Consider the following 24,511-nt stretch of genomic DNA (forward strand, 5'->3'; position numbering starts at 1 on the left):
TTCGAGCATTGACATAAATAATGAGAGGAGCAGATTAAAACCCACTGAATTCAGCAGGAATCCATGAGCCTATGCTGATATAGATAAATGAACGACTGAGTAAATAAGTGGGGGGAAGGAGAGCTCTTCCTTACAGCAGAATGCCAATTAACAAATGCAGACGGAGTGATGGACACAGGTCATCACTACCTGGCAGGCAGGAGTCAGTAATGGATGCGGAGACTGGTGGAGGGAGGTTTGCTGAGGATGTGAATACTGGTGAAACATCGGAACACCTTTCCACAAAATGGTAATCGAATACAAAGGGGAAGATGGGGACCTGACGGTGGAGAAATCTGGCAGAGCCCACTTGAGCGGGTGATCAAGGTTAATGTCACCAGGGGTGGGACAGGTCAACATGGTGGAGGCCCCGGTATGATGCACCAGGAGGTGCACAGCATCATTTCCATGGCGTTCCTCAAGAAGGCGGGGCCTGAGTCTGGACTTCGGCTGTGGGTCGTGGAATAAGGCTCTCTTTAAGACTGGCAAGGACTGAGAGACAAGACTGAGGAGACACGGCAGCAAAATGCAGAGTTTGCCCGGATGGGACCCTGGAGCAGAGCTGGGACAGTTGGTGAACCACGAACGGGCTCTGTGGGTGGGCCGGCGGTGCTGCCCAGTGATTCCTGACTGTGAGGTCGCGTGGGGGTGATGCAGGAGTGTCCTCGCTCTTGGAAGGTAGACACTGGAGAATTTAGGGGTGACGGGGAATCCTGTCAGAAGAGATGGGGGCTGATGGAGCGAATGCAGGAAAATGGTTGGGGAACCTGGTGAGGGACTGCTAGAGTTCCTTATACTGTTCTTGGACCTCTTCTTTAGGTTTAAAATTATATCTTAAAACTGCCCTCCAAAAAGAAGATAAAAATGGGGGAGAGTGTGGGGCGTGGTGAGGGAGGAGGTCAGGGAGGAAAGATGAAGTGGAGATAACCTGTTTCTGCAGCACATGTGGAGACGAACACTAATAATGTAAGTGTCTCCCGGGGCGAAGACCCCACGGGGAGTGACAGAACAACCGGGTCTCCACACCTCCCCAAACCCTCGGCACAGCTGGGGGCTGGGTGACAGCCGGGGACGCCGGAGGGAATGGCAATGATGAGGCACTTGTGCGGGGCCCCCGACCAAGGGGACCGAAGGAGGTCTCGGCCCTGTCCCCACCGCACCCCTTCCTGCAGCAGAGGAGACACCCCACGGCTCTGGCTGTTCGGGCCTGGGAGGGTCAGAGCCGGCTGAGAGCCGGGAGACTTCAGCTCTCCGAGAGAAAAGGCATCCCGTCTGTGGTTCATCCAGGGCTTCACCTTCAAACTCGAGAGGCGGCACCTGGCCGGGGGCTGAGAGCAAGCTGCTGCAGCCTGGGTTGGGGGAACAGGGCGTGGGGGCCGAGGGGAAGCTTCAGGCCGCTCTGCTCAGCCCCACCAGGCAGCCTGAGTTTGACCCTGTGCACTCGGGAGCTGGACAAAGACACAGGAGGGGGTGAGGGGGCAGCAGGTCACAAAGAGGGGGCAGGGGCAGGCTCGCCTTCCTCTGGCTTCCACCCGTCTCAAGGCCTTTGCAACACAACTGAGTTGCACAACAGAACCATCTTGGGATGGGCTTCCTGGGGACTCCTGGGGGACTTGGGGTATGTGCGAGCACCCCAAGTAGAGGGACATTGGTCCCAGGTCCCGCAGAGTCTAGTCGGCCCTAGGAGAGAGCTGGGCCCTCTGGGAGCTTCCCCAAAGGAGGGGACAAGAGAGAGCAGGGAGAGGCTGAGGGGCAGCTCTGAGAAAAGAAGGTACGGCCTCACGCTGGATCTCCCCACAGTCCCTTCCAACCCAGGGCTCGTGAGGGCCATTCCTCATGCACAGCCTGTTCCCCAACCTCAGGGCATCCCCACTGGGGACTTCAGTCAGAACCTCAGCCAGACCTCACGCAAACCACCCCACAGCAGGGGAAACAAGAGGTCCCCATCCTCACTCAGCATCCACTGAAAGTCCAGGGCCTCCTGCCCCAGCCTCAAGACTTTTTTAATCTCAACGTTAATGAGTTCAGGATGGAGAGGTCTCAGCAGATGCAGATGAAGTGGAGAAGTGGTCTGGACAGAGGGGCAGGCCAGGACGGGCAGAGAGGCTGGGCTAAGCTACACCCTGCAAGGGGCGGGGCTGGTATGACAAGCCAGCCATTGCCCAGAGGGAAGACCAAGCTTTCTCAGCTCAGTGCCCCTGGGTGCCCTCTCCTGGACCTTTTCAGGTGGTCCAGTAGGTAACAAGCGGCCAAGGGTCTGCTGCCAGCACATGGAGCACCCTGTGCGTGGCCCCACGGCGTCCCCTCTCCAGGTGGCACAATCAGGGTGCAGGGCACAGACCCTGGAGGGCAGAGCACCGGTTGGGCTTCAGGTCAGAGCTGTGGCCCCCAGCACCCCACCGCCTCGGCCCCTGCCCAGGCACCTCTCCCCAGGGCCAGGGCACAGCCACCTGGCTGGGCTTCCCATCAACGGTCTTTGATGCCCCTTCCATCCGTGCCACGCCCAGTTCTGGTCACGCCAAGCCCTGCTCAGAGGCCTCTGGAGCCCGCTCCCGCACCTGGCCCCACGACACCAGGACTATGAGCCCCTACTCTTCTCATCTCCTGCCACTCTTGCCCCCCCGCCTCCTGACTCCCTGCTGCCCCACAAACCGGGCCTGTCCACGCCTCTCCGTCCCTGCCTCTGGATGCTCGTAGCAGTGCTCCGTCAGTATGTGTGACTTAAGAGCATGTCTCCTGGGCCCATCGAAGTCCCAGCACTGTCTGGGGGGGTTTGTCTGGAATAAGCTCCAGGCTTTTGCCTCTTGGAGCCAGAGAGCAGGGAGCAGACCTGCTGGGACATGGGGCACCGGCCAGCTGGGGCGAGGTCTGAGCAGGACACTCGTCAGTGCAGGACTGAGGCCCAGCCCAGCCCAGGCGACGAGCTCGCTCACTCACAAAACGCCAGGCCTGGGTGCCTCCCCCACCCCAGTGCCAGCCCCCTGTCACCCACCTGCAGTTTCCAGAGGAAGTCGAGGCGGGCGGTGGACTCCACCTGCTGGGCGTGCAGGTACAGGGCCAGCACGAAGACTGAGATGACGATGGGCGTCACCACCTTCAGAGCCACCTTGGTCGCGTGCTCAGGGTTGCTGGGGGGAGGCAAGTGCCTGGCAACTCGTGGCAGGTCCCAGGCCCCTTCAGGCCTTTTCTCTTCCTCCCACTACAGCTCTCCCTCCTGCTCCCCCTCCTGCTCAAACTTTGCCTAAGGTGTGCATCCTCCAGGAAGCCTTCCTGGCTGGCAGCCCTGTCTCAGCCCCTGCTCACATCTGCAGCTCCGCAGCCACCGCTCCTCTCCTGATGCTTTTCTCTCCCCTATCCCTGGGGAGCCTCCCCATGATGGTCACACCAGGGGATGAAAGCGGCCCTTCTGAAAGGCAGCGTGTACATCCCAGGTCTTTCTCAGGGGACAAGACAGGGGCTGCAGGTGCAGGAACAAGGGAGTCAGGCAGGCCATACTGACCATCTCTGGGCAACCTTGGGCAAGTCTCTTAACCTCCCTGAGCCTTATTTCCTTATCTGTAAAATGGGATAACAATGCCCACATCTCAAGATGGTGGAGAGAATTGAAGATACGGTGTACAAAATGCTCAGAACAGTACCTGACACACAGGAGGAACTCCAAAACTGGTAGCTATTACTGTCTAATTATATTTCTGTTTTCATTATTAATAAATACTCTATAAAAGCAGCTCTTCCAAACCCTGCTCCGTCCCAGCAAAGAGCCCAAACCTTGAACGCTGCATAGACTCCCTGCCCAGCAGTGGCCTCAATGCAGGGCTAACCTACAAACCCTCCCTCCGGAGGGAGAGGGGGCAGCGGTTCCTGTTCCCTGTGCCTGGGGGTCCCATGCCTGGGGGTGCCATGGCTGGGGGTCACCATGTGTGGGGTCTCACACACACCCCAGGGGGAGAGCTTGAGGTGAAATGCTTTAAGATGAGGCCTGTGGAACGACCTGTGGGTCTGAGACCCTGGCCACCGACTCTGTAGAACATCTCGTGGGGGGTGGGGATCATAAAAGAATAGGAAGGCATCTACCCAATGTGGCCCCCTTGGTACCTGGGGAGGGAAGGGCCTCCTTGCCCCCTCTAGTCTCCCACCTTCCCACCAAGGCCCCCTCCCACCGGGGCACTGCTGCCTTCTCTGCTGGGCCCTGGGCTCCTGGCCTCTGGCTGCTCCGTGACAAGGGCAGGGAGGGGCCATATCAGAGAAGGGGCATCAACTCACCACTGGGAGGTCCCGTTGTTGTTGAAGTCTCTGTGGACACGAGGTGGGGAGAGCTGTTCAGGGCCACTCTTCTGCATGGCGGCCCCCATGCCAGCTCTGCCCCTCACGCCTTGCTCTGTTCCCCCATGTTCTGCCCCCACATGCTCTGCAAATGCTCTGCCCCCCACATGCTTTGCCCCTCCACGTTGTTCTGTCCCTCCCACTGCTCTTTCCCCACGCCCTGCTCTGTCCCCCATACCATACTCTGCCCTAAATGCCCTGCTTTCTGCTGCCCCCCTTGCCGTGCCCCCCCATGCCCAATTCTGCTGCCCCCACTGTCCCCCCACACCCCTCCGGGTCCAAGAACACTTTCAGGATGGGAGGCTTGCAGAAAGCCCCACCCCAACTAGCATCTGGTCCCCATGACCATGAATCCCCAGCCCTTCCGTGGGACCCTGGAGCCCCCATACATCCACCTGGGCGAAAGCCGGCTCGCCTCTCCCCACCCAGCCCTTTGCTACTGAGCCTTACAATGTGGCGAGTGCAAGTTAAGATGTCCTGTAAGTGTAAAATAGATACTAGGTTTTGAAGAACTCGTGTGGGAAAAAATGGAAAATATTTCATTAATAATTTTACATGTACTACATATTAAATAACGTTGTAGATATATTGGTTAAATAAAACTATTATTTAAATTAATTGCACGTTTTGCCTTTTTAATATAGCTACTAGGAAACTGTCAATTACATATGGGGCTTGCATTTTTATGTACTGGATGGTGCTGCCCTTGAGCCAAATCAGGGGCTCGCGACCCAGAAATGACCCCCACTCGCTGCTCCTTCAGCAGGAGGAAGAGAGGCTGCGGGGGTGGGGGAGGCGCAGCAGGTAAGAAAGAGGAGGCGAAAGTTCCTGCTGCGCCCTGACCCACGGCGGGAAGGCCCGGCCTCCTCCCTCTCCTCGTCCTCACAGGCCTGTGGCCTGCACGGCTTCCAATGCTCCAGTATGTCCCTGTGTCACCTGCCCCAGCCCCACACAGCGCCAAGGAGTTCTTCCTAGAATCTGACTGAGAGATTTCTTTACATCTTCACTCTCTCAGGTAACACTCTCCTCACAAGAGTAACGTTTCTGACACTGGAGTTACTGCCTGTTTCATCCATGACTGGACCTCCACTGCCCAGCTCAGGGCCGGGGACACGGCGGGCCCTCAATAAATATTCGGAATGCATGGACAGATGCATGACTGGATCCCTTCCTCTAACCCAGAGGAAGCACAGTTGGCTGCATTTTCTCAGGGGACACAGACCTGTCACTCACACTTTTGCTCTTCTTGATGTGTGTGCGGTGGCGGGGGGGTGGTTGATGGGAAGAAAAGGGGACTACAAATCAGGCACTTCACATACAATTTGCTACTATGGGTATTATTCCCATGTTACTGGGGAAAAAACAATGAGATTCAGGAAAAATAGCCAAATGTGTCTGAGGCTGAGATTCAAACTCATTTTGACCCAAAGCTAGAGCTCTCTCCCCTCACAGAGCCACCTCCCTTGGAAATCTGATATCTGTCACTATACGACCAGGCGGACTGCCAGCCAGATAGCCTGGGGCACAACCCCCATGCCTGCCACTTCCTGTGGGACTCAATCGCTCACCATCACAGCCAGGAGCCTTTGAGCAGTGCACAAACCACCCAACCCTCCGTGGCGGCTCTGCCTACTTCGCTGGGTTGCTGTGTGGGTGAAAAGGGATAATGTATGTCCAAGCGCCTGGCTCAAGTGGGACACAGAGCCCATGAACAACAAAGGCTGTTCCTCTCTCCCACAGACCTTGCTATCCAGCTCGAACCTTGACCCCTCTTGGACCGGGGTGCCACAAGCAGTTGGAGTTAGATGAAAATAGCTCATCAGAGGCTGCCTTGGCCTAGTGAGGAACAATCCACTGAGGCCTGAGGTTGGGAGTGAGTAGGAAACTGGAGACAGAAGGACAGTGGGACCTAGTTGCCCTGTGGCCACCCCACCACCAAGGAATGGAGGGAGGGAAAGAAACAGACGCTGTGGTGCTCTGCCCAGGTGGTCAGAGCTGGGGAGTGACAGGACACCCCCCTGCAAGGCCCCTGCAGCCAGGACCCCAGCCTCCTGCTCTTCCCACCTCTCCACAACGCCCCAGACCCGGTGTGGGGCGTGAGGGCGGTGCCACCTACATGGCGTTGGCGGTGACCAACAGGTCAGCATTGTCAAAGAGCGTGACACCGGGCACCTCGACGACGAGCACGTATATGAGCTCGATGGCCAGCATGAGCACCAGCTTCCCGATGCAGCTGATCTGCAGGAACACGGAGCAGGCCAGGAGGCTGAGCAGCACGCTGTAGGTGAAGTACTGGGGAAAGAGGGCGGGGACAGCGGGCGTCAGCGCCCCGGGCCCCGCCCCAACCCCAGCCCCGCCCCCAGCATCCCACCAGCCTGAGGTGAAGCCTGGTCAGGGCAAACTAGTGATGTCATGTGAAGGGCCCTGGTTAGGAACCAGGAGATGGAGGCCGGGGCTGAGTTGGGTGGGTACTGGTGGTAGAGGCCAGTGGTTGGAGCAGGGTTCCAGGCTCAGGCCGACCTGAGTTTCATTGCTGATTCATTATGGACTGTTTGTGTGACCTGGGCCATTTATTCAAACTCTCTTAAGCCTCAGTTTCCCCACCTGCAAACCCTCCTCTCTCATGGGCTAACTGTGACGATTACCCAAGATGAAGCCACTTGGCACAGGGCCCATGCCCTCAATAATTGTGGGGAGCACAGGCCCCAGCCCCTGATCTGCAGCTTTAAACCCAAAGGTCTGAAAACTGAGTGTTTTCATAACTGACATGGTGGCAACACCTGAGCCAACGGGTGTGACATTAATTACATCTTTACCCTGCTTCCTGTGACGATTCATCCATTCTGCTGCAGAAAGATGACCGTGTTTCACTATCAGGTGCTACCCAGACTCCACCGGGGGTGTGACGTAACCTTTTAAAATCTGTCCAAAATGTACCTGACCTGGAAGGTTTCAGATGCGGGATGGCAGCCCCGTATGATTTACTTTGGCGAAGTCCCTTGCGGTCTCTGAGCCTGTTTCTTTCTCAGACAACTGAGGGTCCGAGCCAGGAGATCTTGGAGGCTCCCTTCTGCTGTCCACCCTGACGCTAATCCTGGACACGTCAGCATCTATTATTTTGTTCTTTCTTTTAAATTCAGCACCGTTATTTCTGACTCGGGCATCGGGACTCTTAGTGTTCTCTGCCACGGTCTTGAGCTGGGGGACTAATGGCGCTGGCTGGCGGTGGGGGTAGCCCCCAGGACCTTCTGCCTCCCCAGGCTCTCAGGAACCCAGAGAGGGGCTGCAGAGGCCGCCGGGGATTGGAAGGGAGAGGGAGCAGCCTCAAGTCACCACCAGGAATGGGGGCAGAGGAAGGAGTAGGGGGCACACCAGATAATTCAGCCCCAGAGACAACACCATCCTTGGGGGCTGGGGAGGGGGCCCCCAGAGCCAGCCTGGATTCCCATTTAGACCCTGGGCCCAGACAACCAGGGGCCAAAGCCTAATGCTGGGGTCCCCAGCATTAACACGACTGTGCGGATTTGCTGAAGCACAACAACATTGTGGAAGGGGGTCAGCCCGAGAGCTCTGAGGCCGGCAGGGCCTGAAAGTGGCCGGGCTTGTGAGGGCTGAAGGCTGGCACCAACCATCTCCTGCAAACGAGGAGCTAGAACCGGCCGTGCCGCTGCCCTCTTCCCCGACCCGTCAGCTTCTCCCACGGAGCAACCACCAAGGGGCAAGTGCGACACCAAAAACAGCCTCTGCTTCTCCGCAAGCAGCCCTCTGGCAGAGCTCCAGTGGGCCCGGGGCCAGGTGTCAGAGGGAACAGAGGCGGGGAGCAGAGGGCTGCACCGGTTGGGGGGTAGGTGCTGGGCCTGTGGGTAGAGAAGCAGCGCTGGTCCAGGTGAGCACCCGCGGGGCCCTACTCCTCTGAGTCCCCTTGCCCGTGTGCACAGGGAGACGGCTCAGTCTCCTTCCCAGGGAGGGGGGAGGCCGGCACTGTGACAGCCCATGGGGCCCCCACTGCAGTTCTGGACCCTCGTTGTGAGTCATGGGCCCTTTGTGAATTGGATGAAAGCACGGACCTTCTCCCCAGAAAACGGCGAAAACTGCCATCCTCTTACAGGTTTCCTGTGAGCCCGGCAGGGAGCTGGGGTGTGGGGACCACCCCGTGCATGGAGCCCACGCCCTGGGCTGGAAGCCTGGCCCTGCTGCTCGCTGCTCCTCGAGGAGTCCAGCAAGGTGAATGAAATACCTCGAATACCACAGGCGCTTAATGCGTGCTGCTCTCTAAGGGTACTCGGTGCTATTTTTTAAACCCAATAACCTGTAGGTACACAATTTCTTTTGAGGGTGATGAAAATGTTCTAAAATTAGATGACGATGACGGCTGCACACGTGTGTGCATATACTAAAAGCCACTGAGTTGCACACTTGGAGTGGGTGAACCCGATGGTTGTATGGTTTGGGATTGCGTTTCCTTTGCTCCTCTCTGCTCTCTGACCCGCAACAGAGGGGCTTTCCTGGGGCAGCGTCAGGTCTGCTCCGAAGCTGAGGGTCCAGAAACAGCTCTGCCCTCAGGTTAAGAGCATGAACTCTGGAGCCAGAAGACCTGGGTAGGAGCTCTGGCTCTGCTGCTTACTCGCTGTGTGACCTTGGGCAAGTTACTTAACCTCTCTGTGCCTCAGTGTCATCTGTATAAAGGAGATAATAATAGTATCTATGTCATAGGGTTGTTGTGAGGATTAAATGCATAAATGAGGATTAAATGAGTGCTACGTATGCACATAGCACAGTGCCTGGCACATGGTAAGGACTATGTAAACAATAGCTATGGCTATTCTTATTTTTACTGTTATATTGAGGAGGCTGGCCTTATTCACCCGTGTCTGACACATGGAGAGAGACTGGAGGAAGGAGGTCTCTGGAATGGCAGTGAGCTCGAGGGCCCCCGACTGTCCCTCAGAGCAGCCAAGGGCAGAGAGGGGGTGGGAGGGTCTCCGCCTGCGTCCAGTGCCTCCCTGCCCAGTACCTCGGGGAAGTTGCAGTTGGGCCAGGGGCTGCCACAGAAGCCCTGCTCGTCGCCCAGGCTGTAGTTGGCGGCCGACTCCACCACGTGGCACGCGTTGACCTGGTTGGCACTGATGTTGTGCTCGTCCGCCAGGCAGCCAAACAGGTCCCTGGAGTTGCACATGAACTGGAGGCGGGGCAGGGGAGGGTCAGCCCTGGGGGCCAGCCAGGGCAGCCCATCTCCACAGGGCAGCGGGTGCCCATCCACCCTCTGTCTCAGGCGCAGCCTGACACTGCCGGGGGACGGGAGAGGAGGCTGGGAGAGGCCAACGACTGCGCTAGGTGTGCCCAGCTGCCCAGTGCGTGGCTCATAAACCTCCCGTGGGGACTTCCCTGAGTCGTTATGGCTCACCAGCCTTCACAGCGAGGAACCTGGGTCTGACCCCAGTCTCAAGGTGAGACACGAGTAAGAATTTCCAGGGAGGGAGGACTCCAGGGTCTAGGGGAAACTCCCCTTCCAGCCCAGGCCTGTGGGGTACAGGGCTCCACCAGTTCTGACCCAGTGGGGCAGGGGAAGCACTGGGGAGGTAGAGCGACCCACCATGTTGACAAAAGCCGATAGGAACACCAAGATGATGGTGAACACCCCAAGCAGGGTGCTGTTCATCTTGGACCGCACGATCTTCCTGGACAGGGTCTGCAGGGGGGCCGGGAAGAGCTGTCCCGGGGGAAGAGGGAGGGAGAAAGAGACATAAAAGAATTCAGTGGGGACTCCACAAACACCCTAGAGCCAGGCCTGCCCTCCATCTTCCCCTCTCTCCAGCATAACCCCAGGGGCCTTCCTGAACACCCTCCCAGTGGGCAAGCCTCCAGCCTTGCGCCACTGCACCACTGCTTCCGGCTAACAGCGGCGCACACTCTGCAGCAGGCCAGGAGTGGGTCCACCTGGGGAGCTCACAGGTGAAAGGCAGGACGAAAAGAAAGATGCTATTTTGACCCCAACAGGGAAGCAGAGGAGAAAGCACATGTACCCATTTTGTGAATTTTAGGATGCTCAGAGTTACGATCAGGGAGGGGTGGTGGGTGGCAGTTGAGGAGGCGTGGAGGGGCCCAGAACTTTCCCGGGGAGGGTCATAAGCCTTCTTAGAAGAAGTAGGGAGCTGTGGGTCTGAGGATTCCGAGAGGACCTAGTATCCAGAGGAAGGGGATGGCTTGTGAGAAGGGGGCAGACAAGCAATGGAGCAGGAGGGTGGGCCTTGGACAAGTGAATCAAGGGAGGCTGTTTTCAGCAGGATGCTCCAGGATCTGCATTTCCCTCACCCAACCCTTCTTATATCTCCTTCAACTAGACAAACCACACGTTCACTCAAAGACCCACTGCAGTTTGATAATTAAATGACTGGGCTCCACCAAGTCTGACACAGTTGGCCTCGCTGACCACGTCCTCCTCATCTCCCAAGCAACCCACAAAAGAAGGTGGTAGACCCAGAGAAGCAGAGCAGTAGATGCGGGCTTCCCCTGCCCCATCCCCCTCAACGCCTCCTGGTGAGGCTGATCTGCTGCAAACATGCCAGGTGTCCTGTGGAAACCCCCAAGGACAGAGGAGGGTGGTGGAAAAAGCACTGGACAAGGAGTCTGGAGGCCTGGGTTCTAGGTGTGGCTTTTTCTGTGTGACCCTGAGCAAGTCACATCCCCTCTCTGAAGGTTTCCCATCTGTAGGGCTACTGGGGCCATCAGCATCCCTGCATATTCTGGCTGAGTGGCATCCATCCTCTGATGCTGAGAGTTTCTGTAGCTGGTCACGCAGACAACTAAGTAGGCAAGGGGACACAATGTGACCACTGTGTGACTGCTCACTCCCAGGGTGGAGGGGACTGGCCTGTGTGCTACAATGTTTACTGCTAGCAAGTGCCAGGCCCTTGGTCCAGCGTTCCTTAGCTGTGACCCAAACTCACTACATGCAGGGCATCTACATGGGTCCATCACATCACCCCCATGGGAATTGGTGGCAAGAGGGAACCAACACAAATATGCTGATGCTCATGCTGCTTGCTGTGCCGTGAGTAATAACGTCTTTTGTCTCTGACCCAGGAGTCTCATGTCTTCTGCCAGCATCCACGAAAGAGCAACAAGCTAACTTATTAGCTTATAAGTAGTGAAACCAACTCTCAGACTCTTCACAGTTCTTGGCACCAAGTAAGTGCCCTGCTCATCCCTCAGTCTTGGGCTTTGGGCTGGGTTTGAGTGCAGGGAAGCAATATATCTTTTCCACCCCAAATCCTTCTCCACCCTTCCAATAAGACCACTTCCTATTTGGCGGAGGAAAAGAGAGGACCACAGGGAAGAAGAGACCACAGGAAGGACTGCAGCAGTGTCGGAAGCCTGGCTACAGGCTGAGCAGTGATGACCTGGGACTCCCTGTCCCCAGCAGGGGTGCCCCCAGGTGTGTTCATGTATCATCAAGCCTGTGGCAACATTTTGAAAAAGCACTTCCTTCTGGGGGAATAAAGGAGACGATCTGAACGAACCCACTTACATGGTAGAAGGAAAGACGTGTGTGATCTGGAGAGCATAAGCTTGGATTAAAATCCTGCTTACTACACAGAGATCAATGGAATAGAGTGCAAGTCCAGAAAAAAAACCTTAAATTTATGATCAACTGATTTTGACAAGGTTGCCAAGACAATTCAAGGGGGAAAGAATAGCCTTTTCAATAAATGTTGCTGAGACAACTGGATACCCACATGCAAAAGTATGAAGTTGGGCCCCTACCTCATACCATATACAAAAATTAACTCAAATCAGAGACCTAAATGTAAGAGCTAAAACTATAAAACTCTTAGAAGAAAATATACAAGCAAATCTTTGTGACTTTGGGTTATGAAATGGTTTCTTAGATATGACACCAAAAGCACAAGCAAAAAAAGTAAAAATACATAAAATGAGCCAAATTTAAATATTTTGTGCTTCAAATAACACCATCAAGAAAGTAAAAAAGGTGTTGGTGAGGATGTGGAGAAATTAGAACCTTTGTGCACTGCTGATGCCCATGTAAAATGATACAGCTGCTGTAAAAACAGTATGATAGTTCCTCAAAAAATTAAACATAGAATTAACATATTATCCAGCAATTCTACTTCTGGGTATATACTCAAAAGAACAGAAAGCAGGGGCTTGTACAGATATTTGTTCACTCATGTTCACAGCAGCATTATTCACAATAGCCAAACGGTAGAAGAAACCCCAGTGTCCATCTATAGATGAATGGATAAACAAAATGTGCTACATCTATACAATGGAATAGTATTCAGCCTTAAAAAGGAAGGAAATTCTGACACATGCTACAACATGGATGAACCTTAAAGACATTATGTTAAGTGCAAGCCAGTCAGAAAAGGACAAATACTGTATGATTCCACTTATATGAGGTACCTGGAGTAGTCAAATTCCTAGAGGCAGAAAGTAGAATGATGATTGCCAGGGGCAAGGGCAGAATGGGGTGTTATTGTTTAATGGGTATAAAGTTTCAGTTCAGGAAGATAAAAAGTTCTGGAGATGTATGGTGGTAATTGTTGCACAAAAATGTGAATATACTTAATGCCACTGAACTGGACACTTAAAAATGGTTAAAATGGAAAATTTTATATTATGTATATTTTATCACAAAAAAAAAGATTATAAAAAAAAGAAAGTGAAAAGTCAACCCACAGAATGGGAGAAAATTGTTGCAAACCATATAGCTACTAAGGGTCTTGTAACCAGAACATACAAAAAACTCTTACAACTCAACAATAAGACAAATAACCCAATTAAACAATGGGCAAATTATTTAAATTGATATTTCTCCAAAGAATCTATACAAATGACCAATAAGCACATGAAAAGATGTTTAACATCATTAGTCATCAGGGAAATGCAAATCAAAAACACAAGATACGACTTCACGCCCACTAGGATGGTTATAATCAAAAAGTCAGATAATAACAAGTACTGGTGAGGATGCAGAGAAAATGGAACCCTCATACACTGCTGGTGAGAATATAAAATGGTGCAGTTGCTTTGGAAAACAGTTTGGCAGCTCCTCAAAATGTTAAACATAGAGTCACCCCACATGACCCAAAAATTGTACTCTTAGGTATATACCCAAGAGAACTGAGAACACAAGTCCATGTAAAAACTTGTAGACAAATGTTCATAGCAGCATTACTAATAATAGCCTGAAAGTGGAAACTACCCAAATGTCCATCAATTGATGACAGGATACACAAAATGTGGTATATCCGCACATTGGAATATTATTTGGCCATAAAACGGAATGAAGTGCTGTTACATGGTACAACATGGATGAACCTTGAAAATATCATGCTAAGTGAAAGAAGCCAATCTCAAAAGGCCACATGTTGTATAATTCCATTTTTATGAAATGTCCAGAACAGGCAAATTCATAGAGACAGAAAGTAGATCAGAGGTTGCCAGGAGCTGTGGTTGCTAATAGGTATGGGATTTCTTTTTGGGAGGATGACAATGTTCTGGAATTAGTGGTGATAGCTGCACAACTTTATGAATATACTAAATACTATTGAATTACAATTTCATCCACCTTTATAAAGTGAATTTTATGGTATGTGAATTATATCTCAGTATGAAACCAGTAAACAGTTAGCCATTGATGATTAGGTAACTAGTAACTAAAGTTCTTTTTGCAATTACTAGTTATAGCTTTTAGTTGTTTTTCCACCCATTGTTAACCGTGCTGCTTAGGCAACATGCTAACTGACTCCCACTAGGTTCCTATAGATCACATCTCCCTGGTGCTTGGGTCACCATGGTAGTGGGTGTTTGAGCTGTTTTTCAGGAATTAGGACCCCCTTGTCCAGTTCAGGCCAGTTGAGATCACCAACCCACCAACTGTGCCCACACAGATGCCCAATAAATGACCTTTTAACGTCAAAAGGCTAAAAACTCCACTCTCAGATCATACTAACGCCACCATTTTGTGAACATGCGTCCTATGAAGAGCCATGAAGTTTGACTACGCTTGCACAGAACATCATCAAAATTACCTCACCTCTCCTCACCTCCGATCATCCATCTCCACACTTCAGACCACCTTGCCCCCCTGCCCCGTAAATATCCCTGAGTCCCCATTATTGGGGAGGCGGATTTGAGAATCGTTCTCCGGTTTTCTCACTTGGCTGCCTTGTGATTAAAACCCTCTCTGCTGCAATCTCGTCGTCTCAGTGTTTGGCTTTCCAGGCAATGTGCAAAAACGAACCCGGTTCAGTAACAAATAAAGCACTTATTAAAAAAATCCCGCTCGGGGCCGGCCCCGTGGCACAAGCGGTTAAGTGTGCAGGCTCTGCTGTGGCGGCCCAGGGTTCGCAGGTTCAGATCTGCTTGTCAAGCCATGCTGTGGCGGCGTCCCATATAAAGTAGAGGAAGATGGGCACGGATGTTAGCTCAGGGCCAGTCTTCCTCAGCAAAAAGAGGAGGATTGGCATGGATGTTAGCTCAGGGCCAATCTTCCTCAGCAAAAAAAGAGGAGGATTGGTATCAGATGATAGCTCAGGGCTGATCTTCCTCACACACGCGCGTGCGCGCGCACACACACACACACACACAAAAATCCTGCTCAGCCCCTCACTAGCTGTGTGGTCCCGGGAAGTCATTACCAGCTCTGAGCCTCAGTTTCCTTATCGGTAAATAGGGACTATCTACCTCCCAGGGTGGTTATGAAGACTCAACGAAATGATACATTTGAACTGCTTTGTAAACTGTTAAATTCAATAGGCAATTTAGTTAATATTTGCATTTTTTAAATTTATTTTGTGTGTGTGTGTGTGAGGAAGACCAGCCCTGAGCTAACATCTGCCAATCCTCCTCTTTTTTTGCTGAGGAAGACTGGCCCTGGGCTAAGATCCGTGCCCATCTTCCTCCACTTTATACGGACGCCGCCACAGCATGGCTTGACAAGCGGTGCGTCAGTGTGCGCCCAGGATCCGAACCGGCGAACCTGGGGCCGCAGCAGCAGAGCGCACGCACTTAACCGCTGCGCCACCCGGCCTGCCCCAATATTTGCATTTTAAAGAGCCATATTGCCAATAAGAATAAAAGTCCTTGCTTTCCATTAAAGGAATTTTTGGTTTCACAGCTGGTGAAAGTGTTTTGGCATCAGCATGAGGATCTTCCTCTGAAATGGTATGACAGATGGTTTCTTATCTTTGCTTGCTTAAAATTTTGCCATTCCATCCCTCCTCCCGCCAAGTTGCTTAAATTGTTTCGGTTCTGATCACCCTATCTATCAATTGAAGGGCTTCCTTCACCATTTTGCAATCACCAGTGTAACGACTGATGAAGGCAAAAGTTATTAGTAAATGCTAAAACTCTCTTTATGGACGGCGGTTGGGGAACAAGATAGGCACGCCAGCTTCCCAGTGAACGTGGGATGGGGAGCCCCACAGGGGCCACCCAGAGGCCAGGAGAAGAACTGCAGGCTATTAAAAAAATTCAACCTGGAATGCAGCTCTAGCATCTAGCAAATGATTAACTCTTAATGCATCGGCTTGCTACAAGCCAATTTCCCTTGTCACCCTTTAAAAAGAGCTGCTCTTGACTTGAAAACCTTAGCAGGAACCCAGGAATTGATGCTTTTTTGAAGTCTCCAGAAGATTTGACATTCTGCACTGGTAACGGTTTATAGAGTATTTCATCTCCTGTAATCAAAAAGTTCATCTGTATGTTGACCCTAAATCCCACCTTTACTGACCCCAGTGTGGATGACAAAACTCTTCCCCTGGGGCAGAGTCTCCTTGGGGGCCGCCCTACAGCTGCAAGCAGATCCTGAAGGGCATTTTACAGCAGGATAATTGTGTCTGTGCAAACCAATTGCTCAATGCCTGCTCACATTCAGAGCTCAGAAAAAGAATCGATTTAAAAGAAATAAATTCCAAACCAGTCCATTCCCAGTCTGATTAATTCAAATCAATTCCACAGGAAAAATGGGAGTGGGAACATAATTAATAAACCACAACTGGGGTGAGGGACAGGTTTGATCCCAGCCTCTCTGCAAGTCTCCAGGTAAATTGATGACCTCCCTGGGGCCCTGGTTCCCTGTCTGTGATGTGGGGCCATGGTACTGCAGAAATGAAAGAAGGTGATGAAATCTGACAGCAAAAAGTTTAAGAAGACACCCGTTTTGACAAGGAGCTAATAAAATCAGCAGTAGCTCCTACTTCAGAAAAAAAATTAAAAAGATATGAAAACTTCAGAGGCCAAACAAGGTAGGCAGAAGCTGACCAGGCTCCATACCACTGCTCTCATCCCCTGGCCTTTCAAGGTCAACTGGACATATTAACAAAGGCAGTGTCCTGGAGGGGAAGGATTGTGGGCTCTGAAGTCAGGAACCCTCTGGATTTAAACCTCCACAATACCACTTCCTTGCTCTGGGACCTAAAGAAAGCTGCCTAACCTCTCTGAGCTTCATTTTCCTCATCTGTAAAGACAGGGGGCCCAGAACAAGTGTTGGGAGAGAAGGGAGCCACCCTCTTCTACCCATGTGAGTGGTGCTGGCAAAAGTGCCAGCACTGCCAGGGATAGGCCTGGGCTGCTTCACAGGATGATGCGGCAGAAGCCACAGGGAGACTGATGAACAGTCAGAGCCAGCCAAAGAGGGAAGGGGCGAGTGAGCTCGCCATCCCTGGAGGTGATCCAGCAGAGGCCGGCCCAGCCCTCACAGGGTTATTATAAAGACATTCCAGCCTCCAGTGGGTGTCTGGGCTGCCTCACTGCTCGGGCCACTTCCCATCTGAGATTCTCTGAGTCTGTGGACCATGTGTGATGGTAGCATGGTTTTCTCTAAGAAAAGCAGCTCTGGGGCCCAGGGCAGCCCCGACGCCAAGGGAAGGGCAGAGTGATGTGTGAGATGTTCAGACCGGCCCTCTAAGACAGCATCACCAGAAGGATGTGCTCCGGGGGCGGTCCTTAGAGCAAGGCATCCCAGAGACGTGGGGCTCTGAAGGGCAGCTGAGGCTCTGAGAAGCGAGACCGGGACTTTGGGACACGATGAAGACCAAAGCACCAGATCAGCCTCACGGGGAAATCCAGGTGTGCGTGTGTCAGGAAAAGATCAAACGGGTCCCAGATGAATCAGAGCAATATGGAAGTAGGAAGTTTCGGAAACTTCCCAACAGAAAGGACCCAGGAAACCGCCCCTGACAGACAGCGAAGACGACTAAGTCAACTAACTCAGCCTACACTTTCATCACGCTTTTCTTCAAAAAGGTTAAAATACGGGCAATTCAAGAAAGTAGGTCCAAGTGGTTTTGGGGAAATGGAAAAGTAAATGACACAGAGGAAGAAGCTGTCTGACAGAACCGTCCAGCTTTGGGTCTGCTGAGCCCGCACCACGGGTAATTTAGGAACCGCCGTGTCTCATCAGACGGCCACTAGCCGTGACTTCTGAGAAACTGTGGAAATAAGATGAAAAATGTCTGAGTTCTGGTAAAGGGCAAATGTTTGCAGAGGGAAAACAGAAGGACACTGAAAATTCTAGTCCAGTCAGCTTCATGGCAATACCTGAAAAGGTGATAAAATCAACAGTCCACCCGCAGGCAGTCGCCATGGCGCTGGTGACAGGCCACGTCCCATTAGGGAAAGGAGGGGCTCGTGCGCCCTGCTGCAGAGACGCCAACCAGGAGAATTAGCCCCCTCACATCTTAACGTGCAGTGAATTCCCAACATAAAGAGGAAAGAGGAATAATTAAATGGAAGAGGAGTTCATACTGCAACCGATTTTTCAGGTTGGGGTCTAGTTCCCAGAAAGTGGATAAAAGCTGAGAGGCTGTGAGACAAGGACGCAGCAAGGACCCCTAGGTGGGTATCAGAGTCTATTGGACTCCCGGCCCAGAGCAGCAGGGTCCAGACTTGATAAGCCACGAAGCACTTCTTTTCCTAAACAAATTCTTTACGGAAGCTCCACATCTGTAAGATGGAAGAAGCAGGCTCCCCTGGCAGAAGGGTGTGTGTGTGTGTGTGTGTCTGTGTGTGGTGGGGGGGTGCGGGGGGATGGAGTGGGGGTGGAGAGGTGGGCATTCCATCCACCAGCCTCCCCCTGAGGAAACTAAGGCCTCCTCAGAACATCCAGGAAAATCACTGGGCCAGATAAACGAACTGGGAACAGGCTTATTGAATGTGACATTGATTACAAAATAGGCAGATTCAATACAACACAAGGAGGCAGGAATCATTTTCACAAATAATCTTGAACAGTGCCAAAAAGAACTCACCAGACCAAAGTAATAACTGAAAATGGCCAGTGCAGGTGGGGAAATGGGTCCGTCTCCCTCCTCCCTCGCCGCCCCCCTGCCCTCGCCCATCCTCCTCCCCTGCCCTCTCTCCCTCCTCCCCTTCTCTCTCTCCTTCCTCCTCTTCCTTTTTTCTCTCCTCTTTTTCCCTTCTCCCTCCTCCCCTGTCCCTCCCCTCCTGCTCCCCTTCCCTCTCTCCCCCTTCCCCTCCCCATCCTCCCCCACCATCAGATACACATGCAGATCAGGGAACACAAACCAAATGAAATCAGTACAGCTCAGGTTTACCAAAGCAGCTAACACAAAAGGGAGAAATCTAGGTTCTAGTTTAAAAATTATAGACAACAAAGAGCTTTGCTTCTGATCTGAATAGGCTAATTGTCTCAAACAGACAATAACTTTACCTCAGTTTGTAACTTAAAAAAAGGAAAGATTCTTTCTTGGGGTTCAGTGAACGAATGTTTAAGATGCCCTTTTAGATATGGCGTGCTTTTATTTTTAGGTTGTGACTTTTTTATTGTGGTAAAATATATATACAACATAAAATTTGTCAGTTTAACCATTTTTAAGTACAATTCAGTGGCATTAATTACACGCATGATGTCATGAAACCATCACCACTATCTATTTCCAAAACCCTTTCAACATCCCAGATAGAAACTCTGTGCCCATTAAGCAATAACTCCCCACCCTCCTTCTTCAGCCTCCGGTACCCTTGATTCTACTTTCCGTCTCTATGTATTTGCCTGTTCTAGATAGCGCACATAAGTGGAATCGTACAATATATGTCCTTTTGTGTCTGGCTTCTTTTACTTAGCATAATGATTTCAAGGTTTGTCCACGTTGTTGCATGTGTCAGAACTTCAGTCCTTTTATGGCTGAATAATATTCCACTGTAGATATACCACTTTTGTCTATTCATCTGTTGGTGGACACTTGGGTTGTGTCCACCTTTTGGCTATTGTGAATAGATGGTGTGATTTTATAGCCATGAGATGAAGAAAGTGGACTGTCCACTGGGGGAAAAGCAGGCTGGGGAGCTTGATAACAAGACCAAAAGGCAAGAAAGACTGAACACAGGGCAGGAGGGAGGCCATAGCCTTGAGGAAGGGGCTGGTGGAGAGGCAGGGAACCAGGATGAACCCCTATGATGCAGCAAAGCAACTGGCTGAGCACAGGGCTCAACTTGCCATGTGACCCTGGCCCACCCTGCCCTCCCTGGGCGTCCACTTCTGCACCCGCTCAGGGCAGGGCTGCAGCACACCAGATGACTCCCAAGGTCCTTCCAGTTCTGACAATCAGTCCCCCAAGACCTTGACCATCAGGTAATTAACAGTTAACAGCCTAATGAAGGACCATGTTTGGACGGTGGTGAGAGAAAGGGGACTTTGGAGTGACAAAGGTCCGATCCCCCTGGAAGGAGAACATGGTGTCCACTGCAGAGTGTGTAAGGAGTGATGGCAGGGTCTGGCCCCCCAGGGGCTTGGCTCCAAGTGAGTGTCAGGGAGGAGCAGAGAAATGGCGACAGCAGAAGCTGGAGAAGGCCTATTCCTGCTAGGGACAGAATGTGTGCTGGGAGCAGGGTGGCCCTGTCAGGGAAATCTTAAGCCACCAGGGAAGGAAACGAGGGCAAGGCTTGGTAGACAAGGCAAATAGGAACCTGAGTGATCTCTACAACAGACCAGAACGGCCTGTGGTCTGGTCCCCTCAAAGGACACAGCCTGGACAGGGGACAGCATGCCTGAGAGGAGGTGCAGGAGAAAAACACAGAGCAGGGTCTCATGCCCACATTACTAGCTGTGTGGCCCTGACTGCAACACTGGACTGCTCTGGGCCTCCCCCTTCATCTATATGATGGGCAGCTCAAAAGCCGTCATCTTTACGGTCCCCTCTGGGGTCAACTCCAGGGCACAAGGGAACCCGGAAGGGGTTGTCAAGGCTTCCACTCTCACTCTTTCAGCAAGTGTTTACTGACCACTGCTCTGTGCCAGGCATTGTGCTAGGTGCCCTTCCTTCATCCCACCTGATACCGAGGGGACAGACAGAAGAGGCAGCAACAGTATCTTCTTGTTGCAAAGATTTGCAAAGGCTAATTAAAACAGCTATACAAACAAGCTCCGCGGACAAACTACCCCTGACAGTCTAGCTTGCTGTCAGTGACAGTCATGAGTTGTGACCCAGCTTCATGCACCCTCCATCCCAGGTATGACTCTTGGGCTCCTGGGAGGGGCCCCATCAGAGGGCGGGAAAGGAGGGAAGAAGGTGAGTGGGGCCTCAAGTGTAAGGGGGACTCACCCTTACGCAGGAGTAGATCATGGACACAAACACCACCAAGGCCAGCAGCAGGAAACAGGTCAGGTAGAAACTCACCATGAACACGGAGCTGGAAGGAGAGAGGAGGGGGGGCAGTCCTGGGGCTCCGAGAGCCCCTGCAAAGTAAGCAGGAGTTGCTGCATTTCCCCTGCACCCACTGCCCAGGCTGTTCTAGCCCTGACTCACTGAGAAGGGCTCACGCGGCCTTGCGAACCGATTCAGGACCCTCCTCCATACCAGTCTGGCCCCTGGCCTTCCCACCTTCCTGTACTTTCCTGGGGGTAGCAGCAGCCCACAGGGGAGCTGAATGGAGAGCCAGGCGACACCTGTCTAACATTCTGCCTAATTCTTAGCTAACCATAGACTTGCTTCATTTAGCCTGGAAGGACCCACTTTAAAAATTACCTGGTTATTCCCCCCATGTAGTCACTCATGGTTTGAAAAGTAACTACGAAGGCTGAAAACTGATTGGCTAAATGGCCATCATTTCTAGAAATGCATTTGACAGGAGCCCAACCAGCCACTCTGAGCAACAGCAGTGATGTGTCCCTTTGGAGGGCACAGTCCCTAATCCCTGTCCCCTCCCTACTGCCAGGCCCCACCACAAGTCCTACTCAGTCTATGCTCTCCTATCCTACCAGCTCAACAGCAGCAACAAAAACACAAGGGTCTCCTCCTGCCCCTCCTTTCAGGGGAAGATCACAGGTGACCTTAACATTCACTGCGGGCCGGAATCCTCGGACAGAAGAGCTGCAAGTCACTTTCCATCCGGAACCTCCCACTGGCCCTCCCGGGGCAGGGGAGGCTGAGGTACAGCATGACCCGCCATCTCACAGGGGGCCACAGGAACCCTCCCTTTCAGGGAGTCAGAGTGGCCTGGAGATGCCAGGCGTTGTTAGCAGGCTAAAGGCCAGTGGAGGCCTTGAGAAGGCAGGTGAACACCTCTGGGGAGGCGTTCAGACAGCGACTTTGTTCCAGGCTCCCCCAGAAGCCAGCACTCAGCTGCCTTAAACAAACAGAACAAGGGGAGAGAACTCTCTTCAGAGAGAAAGAAAGACCTTTTAAGTAGCTTTTAATGGTTCCCTAGGAGAGGGTAGCCAAAGAATGACCTCCTTCAGTGCCTTAGCAACTCAGGGCCGTGGGGAGAGGAGGGAACAACCGGAACCCGCCACAGGCAGAGAAGGGAAGTGGGATAACCAGCCCCCAGGCCAGGCTGCAGAAAAAGGAACGTGCCAAAAAGGCGGTGTGACTCACCCAAGTGAAGGGGACTGACTATCACTTGCAATGGGACAGAAGTCTAAGTTGCTTGTTTGTACCTGTAGCTCCATTTCAGTACAGAAAAATGGGGTCCTATGCCAATAAGGACCCCCAACCCCACCACCTCTGCACAGCCTCAGTGCAGGGGGCAATGGGCATTAGCTGCATGACCAGGGCGCAGCTGGCCGCCAGAGTCTGGCGTTCACCTGTGGGATCCTGACAGAGTCACAGGAGACACAAACACAAGGGCCATCTCTTCAACAGTAAGTGCCATTGAAAATAAAAGGCATTGTGTAATAAGACACGTCGACATCATGTGCCTCCTGATATGATGTACTGAGAAGGACACAACATCACTTCTGTGGGATTCTTGTCAAAAACGCATAACCTCAATCTAATCACGAGAAAACATCAGACCAACCCAAACTGAGACATTCTACAACTTAACTGGCCAGTACTCATCAAAAGTGCCAAGGCCATGAAAGTCAAGCAAAGGCTGAGGAGGTGTCACAGACTGGACAGCACTAAGGGGATACAATGTGGGATCCTGGACCAGCTCCTGGAACACAAAAAGGCCATTGGGGGAACACTGATGAAATGAGACTATGGTCTGCAGTGAGTAGTATCATTCCAGTGTTACTCTCCTGGTTTTGACGATAGTACTGCAGTTATGTGGGTTGTCAACATTAGGGAAAATGGGATGAAGGATGTACAGAAACTGTTGTACTTTCATAACTTTCTGTAAGACAAGTTATTTCAAAATGAAAAGTAGAAGGTACTGGGGTGAGGGGACTCTTCTAGATTAAGTTAGACTTATGAGATGTGACAAACGCAGCTAGTGGATCTTGAATAGATCCTGGCTGTGAATAAAACTAAGAGTAGAAGACATCTGGGGGACAATTTTGGAAATTTGAACATGGACTTGGTATGAGATGACTATAGAGAACTGGTGTTAATTTTGTTTGGTGTGTAAAGCACTGTGGTTAAGAAGGAAAATACCTTTCAAATAGGCGTATAGTGACATTTTAGGGGCAAAATGTCCTCGTGTCTAAAATTTACTTTATTTTTTAAAATTTATTTATTTATTTTTTGAGGAAAATTAGCCCTGAGCTAACATCTGTTGCCAATCCTCCTCTTTTTGCTGAGAAAGATTAGCCCTGGGCTAACATCCGTGCCCATCTTCCTCTACTTTATAGGTAGGACACTGCCACAGCATGGCTTGACAAGCAGTGTGTAGGTCCGCACCCGGGATCTGAACCTGTGAACCCCGGGCTGCTGAAGTAGAGCATGCAAACTTAACTGCTACACCACCAGGCTGGCCTCATAAAATTTTACTTTAAAAATCAGAAAAAAAATAGATAAAACAAAAATCACAGAATATAAACAACTGTTATATCTAGGGAATGGGTATTGATTATAACTACTTTTCTGTATGTTTAAAATAGTACATCATAAAAAATAAAAAATATGTATATATATATATGTACATGCACATATGCACGTACACACACACACACACACACACACACGTTTGGAGCAGTTATCTTTCTCTCCTAGGCGTGACTGACTGTCTAACGATCACTTCATTTCCCAGAGCCCGCTGCCCACTTCAGAGTGGTGCCCTTGGAAGCCACAGGCCTCTCTTAGGGACATGGCCAGTTCTCAGAAGAGTTCAGGAGCATCTCTTTGAGAAAAGCCTTCAGAACCTAAAATCCATCCTTTGTAATACCCAGAGTAGCAGAAAACTTTTATCTTTTGAAGATGTATTGATTTTTCAGCAAGAACCCAAGGTCACGCAGAAACAAGCCTGGTGAAGACTTTGGGTGATGGTGCTGTTGAAATGGATGAGATGATACAGTGGTGAGAAGCAGTCTCTCGCGCAGCCGGGCAGTGTCCAGAGAGAAGATTTCCTCCCTGGAGTGAGCACGTCACCTCCCGGTCACGGAGGAGTCAGACTCCTGGCTTCCCGGTCCCACCGAGGACACATCTAGAAACTTCTCTCCCGGCCCAAGCAAGTTCAGCCCAGACTCCCGCCTCTGCTCTCCTAGGTGACCTCCCTCCCACTCCTGGAGCCCTTGCAGCCGGAGGAGGGAGCATGGGAGGACGGGGGTACTCACTGGGGCACGATGGTGACCTGGACAAAGCAGATGAAGAGGAAGACGAGCGAGGCACAGGCCACGTAGGCACCGAATCGGTCATCCACCTGCTTGGAGTACTGAGAGGACAGGGCAGGGTGAGGGGGCAGAGGCACAGCCCTGTCTGCCCCAGCCCGGCTCCACCCAGAC

The 24,511-nt window shown here is 51.8% G+C and overlaps 1 protein-coding gene across 2 annotated transcripts in view; it reads right to left on the minus strand.

Moving 5' to 3' along the window:
• ADCY5 (adenylate cyclase 5) overlaps positions 1-24,511 on the minus strand; it is a 151,984-nt gene that overhangs the window by 10,758 nt on the left and 116,715 nt on the right. For both annotated transcript variants that reach the window (XM_058555932.1, XM_058555931.1), the window contains exons 11-17: positions 24,344-24,441; positions 20,952-21,039; positions 9,956-10,072; positions 9,377-9,541; positions 6,479-6,654; positions 4,303-4,332; positions 3,032-3,167 (exon numbers count right to left, since the gene is read on the minus strand). In XM_058555932.1, the coding sequence (XP_058411915.1) occupies positions 3,032-3,167; positions 4,303-4,332; positions 6,479-6,654; positions 9,377-9,541; positions 9,956-10,072; positions 20,952-21,039; positions 24,344-24,441 (810 nt within the window). The remainder of the gene's footprint in view (positions 1-3,031; positions 3,168-4,302; positions 4,333-6,478; positions 6,655-9,376; positions 9,542-9,955; positions 10,073-20,951; positions 21,040-24,343; positions 24,442-24,511) is intronic.

This window comes from Diceros bicornis, chromosome 15 (assembly GCF_020826845.1).
Source record: "Diceros bicornis minor isolate mBicDic1 chromosome 15, mDicBic1.mat.cur, whole genome shotgun sequence".
NCBI classification, from domain to species: Eukaryota; Metazoa; Chordata; class Mammalia; order Perissodactyla; family Rhinocerotidae; genus Diceros; species Diceros bicornis.